This window comes from Bombyx mandarina, chromosome 20, assembly GCF_030267445.1.
Source record: "Bombyx mandarina strain Sakado chromosome 20, ASM3026744v2".
In the NCBI taxonomy this organism is placed as follows: Eukaryota; Metazoa; Arthropoda; class Insecta; order Lepidoptera; family Bombycidae; genus Bombyx; species Bombyx mandarina.
Window position 1 is genome coordinate 2158650 of NC_143226.1, and position 17305 is coordinate 2175954.

General features: G+C 36.1%; 1 protein-coding gene across 2 annotated transcripts; it reads left to right on the top strand.

Annotated features, from left to right (window-relative positions):
* Positions 1-1301: 1301 nt before the first annotated feature.
* Psi (P-element somatic inhibitor) lies at positions 1302-16791 on the top strand. Of its 2 annotated transcripts, none has more exons than XM_028177092.2 (15): positions 1302-1769; positions 2648-2763; positions 3255-3400; positions 3808-3946; positions 4648-4756; positions 4977-5111; positions 6219-6389; positions 7243-7449; positions 8150-8309; positions 9254-9414; positions 9764-9928; positions 12314-12509; positions 12878-13032; positions 13329-13504; positions 15601-16791. In XM_028177092.2, exons 1-14 carry the CDS (start codon positions 1686-1688, stop codon positions 13497-13499), a joined length of 2115 nt encoding a protein of 704 aa, XP_028032893.2. In that variant the 5' UTR covers positions 1302-1685; the 3' UTR covers positions 13500-13504; positions 15601-16791. The 2 variants fall into 2 exon arrangements, with proteins under 2 accessions (XP_028032893.2, XP_028032894.2); XM_028177093.2 differs by having other exon boundaries at positions 13332-13504.
* The last annotated feature ends 514 nt before the right edge of the window (positions 16792-17305 follow it).

A 17305-nucleotide genomic window follows, 5' to 3' on the forward strand; every position in this document is an offset into this window, starting at 1 on the left:
TTTTTTTAGCATTTACATTAATGTTTTTTTTTTTTTATTGCTTATATGTGTGGACGAGCTCACAGCCCACCTGGTGTTAAGTGGTTACTGGAGCCCATAGACATCTACGACGTAAATGCGCCACACACCTTGAGAAATAAGTTCTAAGGTCTCAAGTGTAGTTACAACGGCTGCCCTACCCTTCAAACCGAAACGCATTACTACTTCACGGCAGAAATAGGTTTAAGTTGTCGTGGCCTAAAGGATAAGGCGTCCGGTGTATTCGTATCGAGCGATGCACCGGTGTTCGAATCTCGCTGGCGGGTACCAATTTTCTTATGAAATACGTACTCAACAAATGTTCACGATCGACTTCCACGGTGAAGGAATAACATCGTGCAATAAAAATCAAACCCGCAAAATTATAATTTGCGTAATTACTGGTGGTAGGACCTCTAGTGAGTCCGGACGGGTAGGTTTTTTTTTTTTTTGCTTAGATGTGTGGACGAGCTCACACGCCACCTGGTGTTAAGTGGTTACTGGAGCTCATAGACATCTACAACGTAAATGCGCCACACACCTTGAGATATAGTTCTAAGGTCTCAGTATAGTCGCAACGGCTGCCCCACCCTTCAAACCGAAACGCATTACTGCTTCACGGCAGAAATAGGCGGGGCGGTGGTACCTACCCGTGCGGACTCACAAGAGGTCCTACCACCAGTAATTACGCAAATTATAATTTTGCGGGTTTGGTTTTTATTGCACGATGTTATTCCTTCACCGTGGAAGTCAATCGTGAACATTTGTTAAGTACGTATTTCATTAGAAAAATTGGTACTCACTGCAGGATTCGAACACCGGTGCATCGCTAGGTACGAATGCACCGAACGTCTTATCCTTTAGGCCACGACGACTTCGAAATCTATCAATAATCTCATATAACCTTTAATCCATTAAGTTGAAATTTAAGTACATATGCCGATTAAATTTTATTGAGCAAATATTGTAATCTATACATATATGAATCAAAATTTCATTTGAGATGTAATGTAAAATTATTAAAATAGGACTCCAATATAAAAAAAATGTGAAAAATGTTAGGTAATGTTTAAGGGCTGTGTTTTAGTAAATGATTTATATTAAAATTGTACGATCGATTTCAATCGTATGATTTTACGGGACGGGAATATTCAAACAATCTTATTTTTTGAAATGTACTGGACTGCTCCTCAAATTGATACTGATACTTTGTTAAAACAAAACGCTTCAGTTTTTCCATAGACACCGATTTCAACTTACAGATTATAATTAAAGGACGACTTCACTATTCCTTGGCCAGCTACGTATCCACTCATGGTGAAAGAGTTAACTATTAGCAGAGTTTCCACATGTTAAAATTTTGTTAAAGTAGTAAGAAGGTAAAATTTGTGTCCAACAGGACAGATCCTGACGCGCACTGATAAGTAGGAACTAGTCTATGGTACCGTAAAAAGTATTAAATTAGCTCATAGATTATCTCTGATTTACAACAAAAGGCCGGGCGACGACATCTTGAAACGCAATCTTTTATGTCTATGGTTCGCGTCGTTCATTGGGCTCGCAAGATTGCGAGTAAATTTATTTCAATTTATAGTTTTAGGTCTTTTTGACCTTTTTTTTTTCATGGCTGCGTAAAAACGCGGTTGAAAGTGCAGATTGTTCCAAACATGAGTGATTATTCTTCTATGGCTACGCTCCAAAATAATAGTCAAACGGCGGGATACGCGACTGCTGTACAACGTGCGAGACAGGTAATTCTACGTTTCAGCTCACAATGCTTCTTGGCTATTACCCGCACCGTATCAGTTGATTAATCTTAAAAATTACCCTCTATAACCTCACAAGTTGATATTCGTACTTTCATCTACCCTAATTTCTGCTTCTCGATCGACTATTACTACAGCCATAGACTTTTACTTAACCTACTTACTTAGAAATTTTATTTTCGCTCTGTGTTTACTCATTAGAATAGGATTTGTAAGTTATTCATTTGCTTGTATTTCTTTCCTCTTAAATTCAATACGAAATTTCATAGCCACTTCCAGTTTCTAAGTGCAACGTACTTTCAACACGTCAGAAATGAAATGCGCAAATGATCACTAATTATTGTCAAACAGCAATGATTTTAATTAATCAGTTTTGAACTTTTGAAACGATTGATTCAATTGACCAAACTACAATGACTGTTTGTTGGCTTTGTTATCATACAATACGAATTTTAGCTTGCATTGTTGCTTTTGGAGTAACTTTTTTCAAAATAACAGTAGTGATTACCTAGTAATTTTGTTTTGTTACAAATATTGATTGGATGTGTACCTCATCCTAGTACATGTACAAATAAATCGAAAGTGAAGTGTTTCAAAAACACCAAGTATACATAATAGATTAATACAAACATGTTTACATCTTATTAAACATGTTGAATATAAATATTTTATATCTTCAGTTGGCTATTTTCGATCTAAATGTTAAAAATCAAAGGTATCTTAAGAAATAGAAAAAGATCCAGCTATCAAGCATTAGATAATTTTGATTGTATGTGTAATAATACCAATGAAAATATTAAGAATACAATTAAATTATGACGTAATATAATAAATTCTGTCCATGACATTTGTTTGCATGACAGGTAGCTGCTAAGATTGGTGGTGGTAGCAAGAGGCCATTGGAAGACGGACCAGAACCAACACCAAAGAAATTAGCACCAGTTGAGCCGGTTTATACACCACAACCTCCAGTTATGAAGTAAGGGATAAAGGTTTTTCCCACATTTTTCATTCAGATGATTTAAACAGTACTTGTACTGTGCTACTAGACATATACAGCAGTGAATATCTTGTAGCTGAACTGAAAATCCTGAAATTTATTACTAGATAATCCTATACCATGTTTAGACATAAAATTATTTTAAATAATCTTTAAATAACTGTATTATATTTAATATATATATTTAATTCTGTTGCTCACTTGTGGTGTGAGATTATTGTATTACAGTAAGAACTTGCTGATTCATAGATGGATAAACTATAAATATAAAAACTCAGTTGCATGCAACACGTAACACAAGAAGAGTAGTGTAACATAAGATATGTTCTATGATGAGAGAAATATGCAGATATATACAGACAGAAAATAAATAAAAACATAGCTAAATTCATTAATATGCTAGGATTTTGAAGTCTAAATATAAATCAAATTATTAAATAAAACAATATAATCATAGAAATGTGTTTCAGTTTTGTTGACAGTGTATCGCCAGTTGCGGTTGGTGGTGGCGGACGTATGATAGCAGGTGCGGGCCCTGGCAGTGGACCAACAAATTTATTGCCTGATCAGAGCATCAATGAATACATCAGAGTACCTGATCGTATGGTTGGACTAAGTAAGTTGGTCTTCTGAACTTTGTAATAATAGTATGTTTATTTATTCATTAAGGATAGTTTAAAAATATCTATTAAAATCAATACTCATTTTCAATGTGTTCCAAATGACATTCTAGATTTATTTGAGAAACCAAGTTCAATTAATGTAAATGATGTAAAATGTTTGATCTAAGAATATGGATACTGTCCAGTTGGGGCATACCGGAAATGAGGTTGGGAAGCACAACATTCAAAGTCGAATATCTACTCATGTGACTGAGTTTGTATTTTATTGACATAATACTAAGCTTATCTGTTGCAGGGTATGTATGTATGAATAGATGGTACATACTGATTTGTGTACAACTCATTAAATGTAGAATGTCTTCTGGTTTTCTATGATTATAATATCAGTTTGTATTTATAGTAATTGGACGTGGTGGAGAACAAATCACCAGACTGCAAGCAGAATCCGGTTGCAAGATACAAATGGCACCACCCACTGATGGAAATCCTGATAGGCTATGCACGCTTACTGGTTCTAGAGATGCTATACAGAGAGCTAAGTAAGTTACCTATTATAATTACCTATTATTGCATAGAGCTGACTTGTCAGTGAGTGGTCTTCGTCTTGTGAACATGAGGAATACCAGGGACTTTCTTGACTGACAACAGGTTTTCTGAAAAAAATATGAAAAAATTGTAGAGGTTATAAATAAATAATAAATTGCAACTGAAGAAAAAAACGTATGTAATAATTTTTTACCAAATTAAAGATGTTCCTACAACAAAGTAAAGAAAATTAGATTCAAAATATTATTTCAAATTATTAAGATTGTAATGGTTTGTAAAAGATTGTCACAAATATCATTGTTTTGTAAGCCCGTGCAGTCCAAGAATTGTGATAAACAACTATCAGTCTTCTTTTCCTGTTCTTTTGTAAACTCCATAAGATTATTTCAACGGTTCAATATATAAATTTTACCATTTTAGGTTTTGATCAACTTAACATTGATTTTTAAAGCATAGGCAAACAGTTTATGACTTCTCGGCTCGCTTGGTGCTAAGGGGTTATCGAAGCCAATAGGCATTGCCACATAAATTTTTCACTCCCTTGATACATGGGGTATAAGCCTCATTTGTTTTGTATAATTGTTATTCTAGTGTTTCAACCGAAATAGACTAGGGTTGTATCTATATGTTTAGGCCCCAGAAACTCAGCCCATCACCAGTAATGATAATGTTTTAATGAAACTTACATTTTTAGAGAATTAGTGAACCAAATTGTGAATCATCGAGGAAGGGAGAACGCTCCACAACATCAAGACCCTTCTGAACCTGGAATGAACATGGGCAGGCCAGGCCCTAACGCAATGGTAAGGCTTTTTGCATCTAAAAATTAATTCAACTGTTTTTGTATAATAGTATAGGTAATGATAATGTATTTTAAATCAGTATAGAGTTGAAAAATAAAAATATTCAGCTTTGGATTCGCGTTATGTTATCATTGGGCTTCGGTGTCCACTTAACAGCTGCAGGTGAGCCGCGAGTTTGTTGTGAGTAAGTAAGCATTAAAAAAATGATATTTTTTCACAGGAAGAGATCATGATCCCCGGTGCTAAAGTTGGCCTGATCATTGGCAAGAATGGCAAAACAATAAAACAACTCCAAGAACAAACTGGAGCCAAGATGGTCGTAATACAGGATGGACCTAATGAAAATTCATTTAAAGTTGGTTTAAATTACGTCTTATATCTATATATTTTTTTATAAAATTATGAGTGAGCAGAGGATTTTTCTTCATCTGGATTAATCTAGGTAATATTACTCAAACCAAAAAAAACAAGAACTGGCTGATTTGTGAACCAATATGTTTAAAATAAATTATAGATATAGATAGGTATGGTTCACTTAATTGCTTTTATCAAGTTATGTAATGTTAAAACTTGTTATTTCTTAGTAGGTATGTGAATTGATGCATAAATTGTAAGTTGTGGTGGTCCAACAAATATACACTCGGTCGTCTTTTATAGAACGATGTGATTGTGCTGGTGTTCATATCCTCCAGACAGATGGCAATTCATAGAAATTATTTATTTCAATAGGAGGAATAGTTCGTTGTACTAAAACTCAAAATTAAATTTGTAAATTTGCGTAATTACTGATGGTATTGTATTCACGGGTACTTACTACCGTCCTGCCTAGTTATGCCAAGATGCAAATTATGTGTATGAGTTTATTGATATTGGTGGGCAGCATTCAAGTTGTAACTACACATATAATACTATAATAGTTAACATCTAGTGGGCTGTGAGCATCTTCACATGTCTATGCAACAAATAAGTAACTAGCTGTTTGCAATAAAAAGATCAGTGAAGTAATTTTTTTTAAGTTATTGTTGTGTATTTATATTTTTAAAACTGTTTGAATAGCAGTTGTTTGTTGTATTTATTAGAAAGCTCATGATAAATAAATCTTTATGAAAAGCACAATAAAACAGAAATAAGGATAGATATTTGTTTTGTCCACTATTATCACTACATAGTATAAAACAAAGTCGCTTTCTCTGTCCCTATATCCCTATGTATGCTTAAATCTTTAAAACCACGCAACGGATTTTGATGAAGTTATTTTTAATAGATAGAGTGATTGAAGGGGAAGGTTTATATGTAAATAACATCCAAGAAATAGTGGAGAAATCTATAATAAATTACAGTTTCCGAAGCGAAGCGAGGGCGGGTCGCTAGTAACATAATAAAATCTAAGTGTTCAATAAGTGTTACAATATCTCTTGAAGAACATAAAAACAAGTGATTGTATTGCAATTTTCTGCCACAGCCGCAGGAGAAGCCTTTGCGTATATCCGGCGATCCGGCCAAGGTTGAGCACGCGAAGCAGCTCGTATTCGAGCTCCTCGCCAACAAGGACATGCAGGAGCCGCCGCGCCCCTATGACGACGGCTACGGCGGCTCCGACCCCGGGAACGGACTCGCCACCACTTCCGCTGAGGTACCTCGCTTCTATTACTTAGTTATGCGTTTCGGTTTGTAGGGTGGGGTAGCCGTTGTAACTATACTGAGACCTTAGAACTTATATCTCAAGGTGGGTGGCGCATTTACATTGTAGATGTCTATGGGCTCCAGTAACCACTTAACACCAGGTGGGCTGTGAGCACGTCCACCCACCTAAGCAAAAAAAGTTAGACTTTGTTCAAACGGGACAATCAACTGTGATTATTGATGGGTCACAATGTTTTTTTAATACGCTTTTAATAGCTTCAGACGTACATATGTTAGTATGTAACGGAATCTGAACATGATTTTGACCCCCCCCTTCAAAACGTCGGATTAACTCGAAATTTGGCATACTTATTTTAAGCACCTATGACAATTCAGTATTAAAAAAAATAATTGAAAAAATTGAAATTCAACTAAAAAATTAAAAATAAATAATAGTTTAAAAAACTAACAAAATACGATTTTATAGAAAATCCCACTAAAAATAGAAAGTAAATCTTAATAAATTTGAATTAAAAATAGTGTAAGAAAAAATTATTTTATTGTAAAAAAAGCGTGGGTTGCTTTCCAGGATATTATCAAAATAACCCTTCCACTCTCATATCTGTTCATAAAATATTTATAACTACTGATACCATTAAGATTTATTATTTTCTATTTTGAGTGAGATTTTCTAAGTTTTTTTAAACCATTATTTTTAATTTTCAAACATTACTGGCGTAAAGGAATACCGATCGAATTCCTATTTATATAATCCATGTTTACATGTATCTTGTTATTAATAATTAGACAAACAAGAAATCCTTGTAATTAAATTATACAATGTCACTTTGTTAACAATGCAGGTTTTAGTCCCAAAAGTGGCTATTGGTGTTGTAATCGGCCATAAGGGTAAAATGATAAAGAAGATACAAGCGGACACCGGATGTAGGGTCCAGTTCAATCAAGAGCATGATGAGGAACCAGGGGATAAACTATGCTACTTGCAGGGGAAACCCCATCAGCTAGATCAAGCTCGTCAGATGATCGAAGATCTTATATCTAGTGTCAAAGTAAGTGTTCTAAGAACACAAGTTGCTTTATTAATACGATATCCTTAATTAACACATTCACTGCCGTATAGGTCACCGGTGCCCTACGCGGCGCACTGAAGTAATTACGTCGATTTCTGTTACTAAGTGCCTGGATTGCCTAACTTTGCCTTCTTTTTATTGAGAATGTATGAAAAACATAGGCTTTTTAGGTCTCTTAGAAATAGATTAATTGTCAGTGTCGTTCGGATTCGTCTTTCCCAGAGTCTACTAGATATTCCGGCGCCTTAGTAAGAAGAACAAAGAGAGAAATCGACATAGTACTGTCAAACTGTAATAATGACAGTAAATAATAATGTTCATTTTAAATGTCCAGCGAAGCGGGCGGGTACAGCTAGTTTTTTATATATTTTTACATAACAAGAACGATCTAAACACCCGTTTATATAACATGTTACTGGTGGTAGGACCTCATGTGAGTCCGCACGGGTAGGTACCACCACCGGCCTATTTCTGCCGCGAAGCAGTAATGCGTTTCGGCTTGAAGGGTGGGGCAGCCGTTGTAACTATACTGAGACCTTACAACTTATATCTCAAGATGGGTGGTGCATTTACGTTGTAAATGTCTATGGGCTCCAGACACCACTTAACACCAGGTGGGTTATGAGCTCGTCCACCCATCTAAGCAATAAAAAGAAAAAAACATGTTTTTAATGAGTAGAGATGTGAGGAGGACAGTCGGAGCCGTGCAGTACGCGGCCAGGGCCAGCAGAACGGCGACAGGGGCGGCATGGAGTACGGGCAGCAGTGGCCCGACCGACCAGAGATGCGCGTCACCTTCACCATCCACGGACCCAAGTGCGGCCTGGTCATTGGCAGAGGTCAGTGTGCTTATCTTTTATTGCGGGCTGGTCATTGGTAGATTATTGCTCTCTTATATTTTATGGTTATATAATTTCCGACGTTTTCAATATTTTGCTGTTTTCGTGGTCACAAACGATTGTCTTCTTCTTCTCTTCTTTCTTTCCTATTGCCCTCTGCTGGGGTGTAGGGCTCGAATCAAATCCCTCCGTTTACATCAGTCTTGGACAGTCTGAAGTATTCCAGATAGTCTGTGTCACAATTACGGCACAATCGTATTTGAGTCTACTATTATCAAAGCCGGCAATCTGACTTTTGGACAATTATTGGTAAATCAGAAAAACGAATTATTGACTTTGTATTCCATTGGCAGTCACAAAACTCTTCGGAACGACATCTTAGATAAATAACAGGTTAACTATTAACCTTTATTTAATGCAGGTTTTGAACCGTATTCTTTGAAGGAGACGATTATATTCAAATCAATCTGTATTGACATATCAATAAAAAAAAATTGTCCAAATGCACAGATTGCCACCTTTGATAATAGACGACTCATTTATAGTAAAAATTAAAACTAGTCAACAATAATTTTGCGCAGGAGTTGTCGCCCCTTTCAACATGTTCTCCCATCTTGTGTCTTTACCACTTCGACAAATGAGATGCGCCGGCGACATGTTGCAGGGGGCGTGGTTTAACTGGCTTTGCACACGGCACTCGGATCACCTGATGTGACGTAAAATCGTATGATTTCGGTGCTGTGTTGAGATGTGCGAGTTGACTTACTCACTCGCCACAAGTCTGCTCTAGCTCCCCACGTCATCCCCAAGACGCCTAGCTCCTGCTCCACCGAGCGACGCCAAGTTGTTCTGGGACGATTTGCTAACGATTATGCTTTGAATAAATTTCTCGGTTTCTCGGTGTAGAGATAAACTGACATTTTCAAACTGCTTGCTGAACACAGGTGGTGAAATCATAAAGCAAATAAACGCTCAGTCCGGAGCCCACTGCGAACTGGACAGGAGATGCCAGAGTAATGACAGGAACACAAGGACGTTTATAATCAGAGGACACCCAGAAGCAGTTGAGACTTGTAAACGAATTATCATGGAGAAAGTTGGTGGGGTTAGTATAATTAATTACCAGTCATTTTAATTTGATTGACCAAATTTATATTTTAATGGAATCCAAAAAAAATTTAAAAAAAAAGTTGATGAAACCTCTCGAAATATATAATACACTTTTCAAATACTAATAGGTTTTGTTTTGGTGCGATCGAACAAATTAATACAAAAAAATAGACCTTTATTGTATTTGTACAAGTGTACAATTGATTTATATATATATATATATATATGTATATATATATATGTATATAAAACGGTGTACGACTACTTAAATGTTTCTCATGCCGAGTTTACAAATTTTTAACGCCTGTAGTAACTTTAATATATTTTTTGTTGTTCGTCGTTAGCCTGTCAACTTTATCCCGGAAGGCAACGGTAACGGCAACGGCAACGGTAACGGGTCCGGCAGCGGCGGCGGCACCCCCGGCCCCGAGTACTACACGGGCGGCACCCCCGCCGCCTGGGGGTACAACCCGCACTGGCACCAGCCGGCCGCCTCGCAGGGACCGCAGGTACTACGGCTACCCGGTTTTTTTTGTGATTTTTCCTACCTATGCTAATAGCCTTGAGAGGCTATATCAGCTTCGCCCTAACATGTAGGTGAGCTCACGAGGCTCAAACCGGAGTGTTGCTAACACTGGCCCTAGCAAGAGCAGTGCTTCGCAGAATCTACCACCGGAAACACGACCCACTGAGAAGATCCGGCGAGAAACTCAGTGGGCTGTGTCTGAGGGTTAATTTGCTCGTCGAGCCCTTCGTCGCAAGGGGCGGGTTCGACGAGAACGATGACCGGGGCGGCTACGCCTTCACACTTATATTAAAGTCAGAGGTCATCATCGAATTATTTACTGTGGAGGAAACAATAAGGAATATTGTTCAATATTATTAAATAATATGATTATAAATAAATGCTTAAATCTAAATAAATTATCACAAAATATATATATAATTTATTTATTTAGCAAATATTAACAATACAGTTAAGATTAATGTAGTGACGTACTGCACAGCACTTTCGTTGGTCCTATCATGATGTCGATATTATTTTACTGAGTATTTATGTAATGAACATAATCCCACATGATAACACAATGTGTAATAACATTTGGTTCCATTGTCTATAGTGGGGAGATAATGTAGGTAGAATGGATTACTAGAAGAATCTTTGTTTTGATTTATTTTATAGGCGAAGAATATCTGTTCTATCAAAGCAGAAGGGCTTTGGATCTACTTTAACTTTTGTTTTTTTTATTTATATCATAAACATGTAATTACACCAGGTGGGCTGTGACCTCATCGCAGCCCACTTGGTGTAATGTAGTTACTGGATCCTGTAGACATTACAGGCCATCACTCACCTTGAAGCAAGGTCGAAATCCCTATTGTGTATTGTCTTATGCCCGGTTCCAAAAAATAACGAAAAGTCATTGTATTATAACAACTAATCGTAATCATGCTACCAATACGTAGGCGTATATTAGCGTTCCACAACTATTTTACTTGCCGCGTTACCTACGAGCATCCGTCGGCGCGCTGCTTACTAACGAATCCCTCTGCGTTTCGTTAATGCAAATGATTGTGTCACAAAGATCCTTTAGAAATAAAACTCTTTTCAAAATACATAAGTTTTTATTAGTATTTTTACATAAATATTTTAAAATAATATAAATTAATTATAATTCATCACATATGTAATTTTATTTGAAAATTCACAATTTAAAAACAGTTACTTTAGTTTTAACTGTAAAGTGAACAAAACGCCATGAAGAGACAAAGGAAACGCCAGATGTCGGCCGGACCGCGCCAAAATACCAAAAAATTTGTGTTAGCGTCGTACTTTGTTGTTCGTTTATTTCATTACAAACTGATAAATTGTAATGTAAGGGAGATATTCCATGATTCCTAGAATTAAAATAAACTAGTAAATACTATTTTCATGTAATCACGTGTTAAATAGTTAACTACTTCATAAAATACCAATTAACAGCTGGCATTAAAAATACGAACCTGGTTCCTTTTACCTTTAAAAAAGGATAAATTTCACCTAACAGTAATTGCACAGACTGCTTGTCGAGCCGAAATCTTAGTTGAAACTCCTGATTATCGAGCTCTGAATAATAATTGATTCTTGTTTTATACACTCTATTACTTCGCGTATCATCACTTGAATCGTCGCTTGAATTCAGTAACGTTAAAACTTCGTTATCACTTTCTGAACTCGACATTTTAAAAGAAAAAAACACAAACACAAAAATTCCAAAGCACAACCGAACAAAATCGGTAGGTTAAAAAATGCTCTACGCGTGGTAGTTTTGACAGCTCACTGACATTTCTAAAATAATACAGGAACACTACAGACAACAGTCTCCATACAAAACGCAGTACGAACCGTTATGTTAGCCCTCCCATCCGTTAGTAGCAAGTCATCAGTAATTTTAAAAACGAGTCGTTTTTATAGAAACTATTTTGTCCTACGATTCGTAGATATTGTAACGGATCGTAATATAAAACGATTCGTTTTTTGGATATTGGAACCGGGCGTTAGCCTACAACAGCTGGAATACATTACTGCTAACGGCACTAATAGACAGGGTGCTGATGACTATCCTAGTGCACTTACATTAAATAAGCGTTATTACTCCCTGCCGAGTCTAAAGAATACTTACGAATAAGTTCAAAGAATACTTAGCTACTTAAAGATACTCCTCAAGATGGGACGTAGATTTGACATTAATTATTGTGACTATGGACTCGTTACTGCTACAATACATACATGTACACAAGTGCATAATTATGTTCATTAGCTTAATCAGTTGTTCAGATACAATAACATTCCTTTGAAACGTGTCTTGTCCACATTGAACGATAAACTATTAAAGTTATTTAAATTTTATCAGCAACAAGTATCAATAAACCCAGCGACGGGTCAACTGGATTATTCACAACAATGGATCGACTACTACCGCTCTGTGGGCCTTGTCCGGGAGGCCGAAGCCATCGAACAGGCTAAAATGCAGCAGCAGCAGCAGCAACAACAACAACAGCAGCAGCAACAACAGCAACAGCAACAACAACAACAGCATCAGCAACAAGGTCATTTCCACACTAACAAAAATTACTTAGAATTGTTCTGTATTACTTAGAATAGTACATAGAGAGTATATATACTATTATATATGACCTTCTCTCTATACTATATAGTTAAGAATGAGAAAATAGCTTTTTTTAAGGAATGATATTTAAAAAAAAATCTAAATGTATTTAGGACACATTTAAAAAAGCAAGTCAAAATAGTTTCCAGACTACCAAAACATTCCATGTTCATTCCAAACAAGCTCTTTCATGTTTAATTGGACATAAATATTTTTTCATTTGTCTATTCTTTTTTCTATTGTGTATTTACTATGCAGTAAAGGTGGACGAAGACTTTAAAGGTTACACTAAAGATTTTTTTTTTACAGAAGAAGCGAGTAATCAGTCGTTGGGCGGTAACGACAGCGGCGGTCCCTCCACCCCGCAGCCCACGCAGGACTACAGCGTGCAGTGGGCGGAGTACTACCGCAGCATCGGGAAGGTCAAGGAGGCTGAGGCCATAGAGGCACAGATCAAAATTAAGGTGCACATCACGATCTTAAATTGATCACTTACCTGTTTTAAGACTTTTTTTTATTGCTTAGATGGGTGGACGAGCTCACAGCCCACCTGGTGTTAAGTGGTTACTGGAGCCCATAGACATCTACGACGTAAATGCGCCACCCACCTTGGTTCAACGGCTGCCCCACCCTTCAAACCGAAACGCATTACTGCTTCACGGCAGAAATAGGCGGGGTGGTGGTACCTACCCGTGCGGACTCACAAGAGGTCCTACCACCAGTAGGTGAAAGTAAATCAACGAAACGTTTGACTGTTTAGCAGCAGCAAAACCAACAGCCGCAGCAGATGTCGCAGGCGGAGCTCCCGGGCGAGGAGTCCACGCCGCCCGGGCCCGCGGCGCAGTACGCGCAGTACTCCATGTACCAGGGCGCCATGTACCCCGGCTACTCCGCCTACGGGTACCCGGCCGGCTCCGACCACCAGCAGTGAACTCAGTGAGTACTTTTAAAGTGATTATTATTTACGAGCAAAAACATACAAAGCAAAATAAAATCCGTTGCGTGCGGTGTGTCTGGCGGCGGCCTACAGTAAGTAACAGATGTATGGTTTAGTTTTTTTTAAATCACGTGATTTACTCATGGCATTTTCGTAATCCGTGGATAAAATAATTCTATATGTTTACGTCGTGTTAACAAATTATAAGTATTTTTAATACGCTTTTATTATTAGCTTCAGACGTATGTATGTTAGTATGTAACAGAATCTTTGAACATGATTTTGACCCCCCCATCAAAACGTCCCGCTTTTTTACAATAAAATCATTTTTTCTTACACTATTTGTAATTCAAATTTATTAAAATTTATTTTCTTGTTTTTAGTTGGATATTCTATAAAAGCGTATTTTGTTAGTTTTTTTAAACTATTATTTATTTTATGAGTTTACACATAACTAATTAAACTGTAAGCTTGTTACTATCACCGTGCTTTAAGTTAGTAAGCTAGTGTTACGGTCTGCAGGGTGGACCGGCCATTCTAATGGCCTCTGTGACTACGTAACGTTACGCGGGCTTGTTTTTAATTATTGCCTACGCAATCCCATCTTAACCCATCTGTATGGGTGAACGGATGAGGGTAGGGCGGTTACAGCGGCTCACGTGCATCCCAACGTAAATACTGCTACCCAGCTTGGAACATAAAGGTCGAAATCTCAATTCACGAGGTGAATTCATAATCTATATCTAGCATTGCCCCCGGTCTCACTGACTACCGCTCTATTAATAAAAAATGATATGAGTTATATTTTGTTCACAACAATGTCAAGGTACGATTGAGATGCTGTTAAAAATGTGATTCCCATAAAACCTAGCATGCAGTAAACATTTGGTATTAGGCTTGGCTTACCTATATTCTTGTTTAACGTATATTTGTCGTTTTGTATATATATATTTATTTAATAGGCAGCGGCACCAATAACATAAAATTGTTATAAAAATTCATAATGTAGTTCAAACATTTATTTTTGTGTAATATCTGTAGATTTCATAAACCTATATATCGACGGGTGGAAGACTATTGATTTGGTTTATATAAGCGACATTAATCTTTGCAATTAAAGGTGCGTTTTATTTGGTATTAGCATCAACTGTTAGATGTTTTTATTTGAACTTCAATTACATAAGTTACTTCATTAAAATAGCTGAAGAAGTTTTTTTTAATGATATTTTTTACAAATTTTAAACTTTACTCCTGTAAAGTTTCAAAAATATAGTTTAAACCAAATAGCATTCAACATAAGATCTTCTAAACTATCTGCACTTTAAACCATAAATTTGGCATGTATTTTTTTTTCACTATGAACGGATTTTAGACAAATCTTATCTGTAGTTTGTATATGACAGGTAATTTATCGAAGACTAGTGATCAACAAACAGTTCTTTATTTCCGAAGAAAAGTGACGCGTTTTATTCTTTCTGAATAATACGCTAGTGAAAACACGGGAGGCGTTAACTTATTTAAATAAAATCGAGTAAATCTAAAATTAGTTTACACCACCTTAAAAATGAATCACAAAATATGATTTCATTGGCTAATAGGTATTAGTGTACTCTTCATCTATGTTGACTTCAAACGATTTCTCGAGTTCCAAATAATACAGTTGCGTTTAGGATTCACATTTGAAAGTGTGCGCGCGGATATTTAAAAAAATGAGAGCTTTCTGGTTATATATTTAGAGGTGATGGGGTGATAGTTTTAACTAGAGTAGATAATGCTTTTTATTTTATTGTTCATGTATTTTATTTCAAGTTTTTTTATTGTATTTCAATAATATATTTTATTTTGCAGGCCTTCATAATTAAGCATGCATGTTTTGATCAAAATAAAACAAAAATATGCTGTTGTATATAAAATTTACGTATGCATTCTTGTTTCTTTTGTATTTAAATCTTAAAGAACTGAGTGAATGATATTTTGGTATTGTGTATGTAGTGTTGCAGATAGGGTCACCAGCGCCAGGGCTGCCAGCTCTCAACGTAAAACTACTAAAATATATATTTTTTCCACCATTGTTGCCATGTACGTTTGTTTGCAGAAATGAACGGGTCGAGCGCGGGCTGTCACGACGCGACACGTCTTGTAGATTTAATAATTAAAAAAAAAAATTATAAATAAGTAAAAACGTTTCTACATTTCTTCACAGTGCGAGCTATAGATGAGACATCCACAATAAATAAATAAATAAACAATTTAAAAGAAAATACGTCTCTGTACGCGTAAAAAAAAATACCAAAAGAAAATTATTAACGAACAACGTTTCATAGTTTTAGTAATAAATTCAATTAACATAAGTAACGAATTGTTGATTCACAATTTAATCTAACCTCGTAAGACCTCTAGTTTCTCACAAATTCACTTGTTTGAGACAGCATTTTATTTCTTGTGGATCCTACTTCATTTACTTTATCAATACATTGTTTAAAGTATAATCTTTATGACTGACAATTATCAAATTTATATTTCAAACGTGGCTGTGTGGTCTATTATTATATATGGTTTTTTTTCTCTTTATAACAACAACTGTACTACTTTTGTATTGTTTAAAAAAAATATGTGTGTAAACTTTTTTTGATTTTCCGTGCCAATATTCATGTATGTTGTGCCAGTCTGTCCAGGTTTAAAATATAGCCACACTGCCTTTAAAAGTCAAAAAAAGCAACGGCGTACCACCCGGGCTTGAGAGAGAGAGAGACACTGAATGAAAGCGTAATGAGAGAGAGACATACTTCGCCGAGGAGCCGAGGTAAATGTATTGAGTGACTTAGCACATTACACGATTGTCGTTAGGACGCGTAAACGTTTTAGTGGATTTACGCCACTCTGAATGTTTTTATATTTATCGAAACTATGATATCAGTGCGAGGGAGGAAACTCTCGGAATGTGCGTAAAGAACTCGTATCTAGTTTTTAAGTTAGGGACTAGTTTTATAAAGTTTACGCGACATCTCTCTTGACTCAGCTCCTTTAGGTAGTAATCGACCGCAGTTTTTTAAAACATATGTATTTGAAAATTTAAATCTTGTTACAAATAAAATTATAATGTAATTTTTTTAGTGTATAGACAAACAAGAGGTAATGTAAATCGATCTACATTCCTATAAAAAAAATTGTTCAATTATGGGTAAATAAAAAAAAACTTATCTTCGCAAGTTTCCGCTCGAGGTTTGAAGGGCGTCGATCCCGAGTCTTGTATTATTTTTTAAGATATAAAGTGTATGTTGATTGACTTGTGTGTTCATTTATTTTAACGTATTTTTCTCTTCGCAGTCCCGCAGGTAAGTGACCCTAAAACTGAAGGTCTGATTTATGCCATGATGTGTTTTGTTAAATGTTTAATGTTTGTAACGATAGCCTATAAGTAGCACCATTTTACGTGATAGTAGCGTCTTCCGATGATGTAAAAATGCCTATGTCGTTTTTTTCCGTGTTTCCTGTGTGCCCTCCACAGCATAATGAAGAGGCAACACGGGATCCCCGACCGAACTTACACCGGACATCGGTACAAATACTTCTACACAATATGTGGACATATGTTTGATATGCATTGTCACTAGAATGTATTATATGTTATTGTTATACTGTGTACCAAATATGTACTGTGCCTAAATATTGTCTTTATACATATTGTCTATTGTATTTAAATGTTATCGATTTTTGTCGATCTTGTTAAAGGTACAACAGTCATTTCCTAAACAAAAACAGACAATTTAAAATAAAAATGAGTGCTGTGGATGATTGGA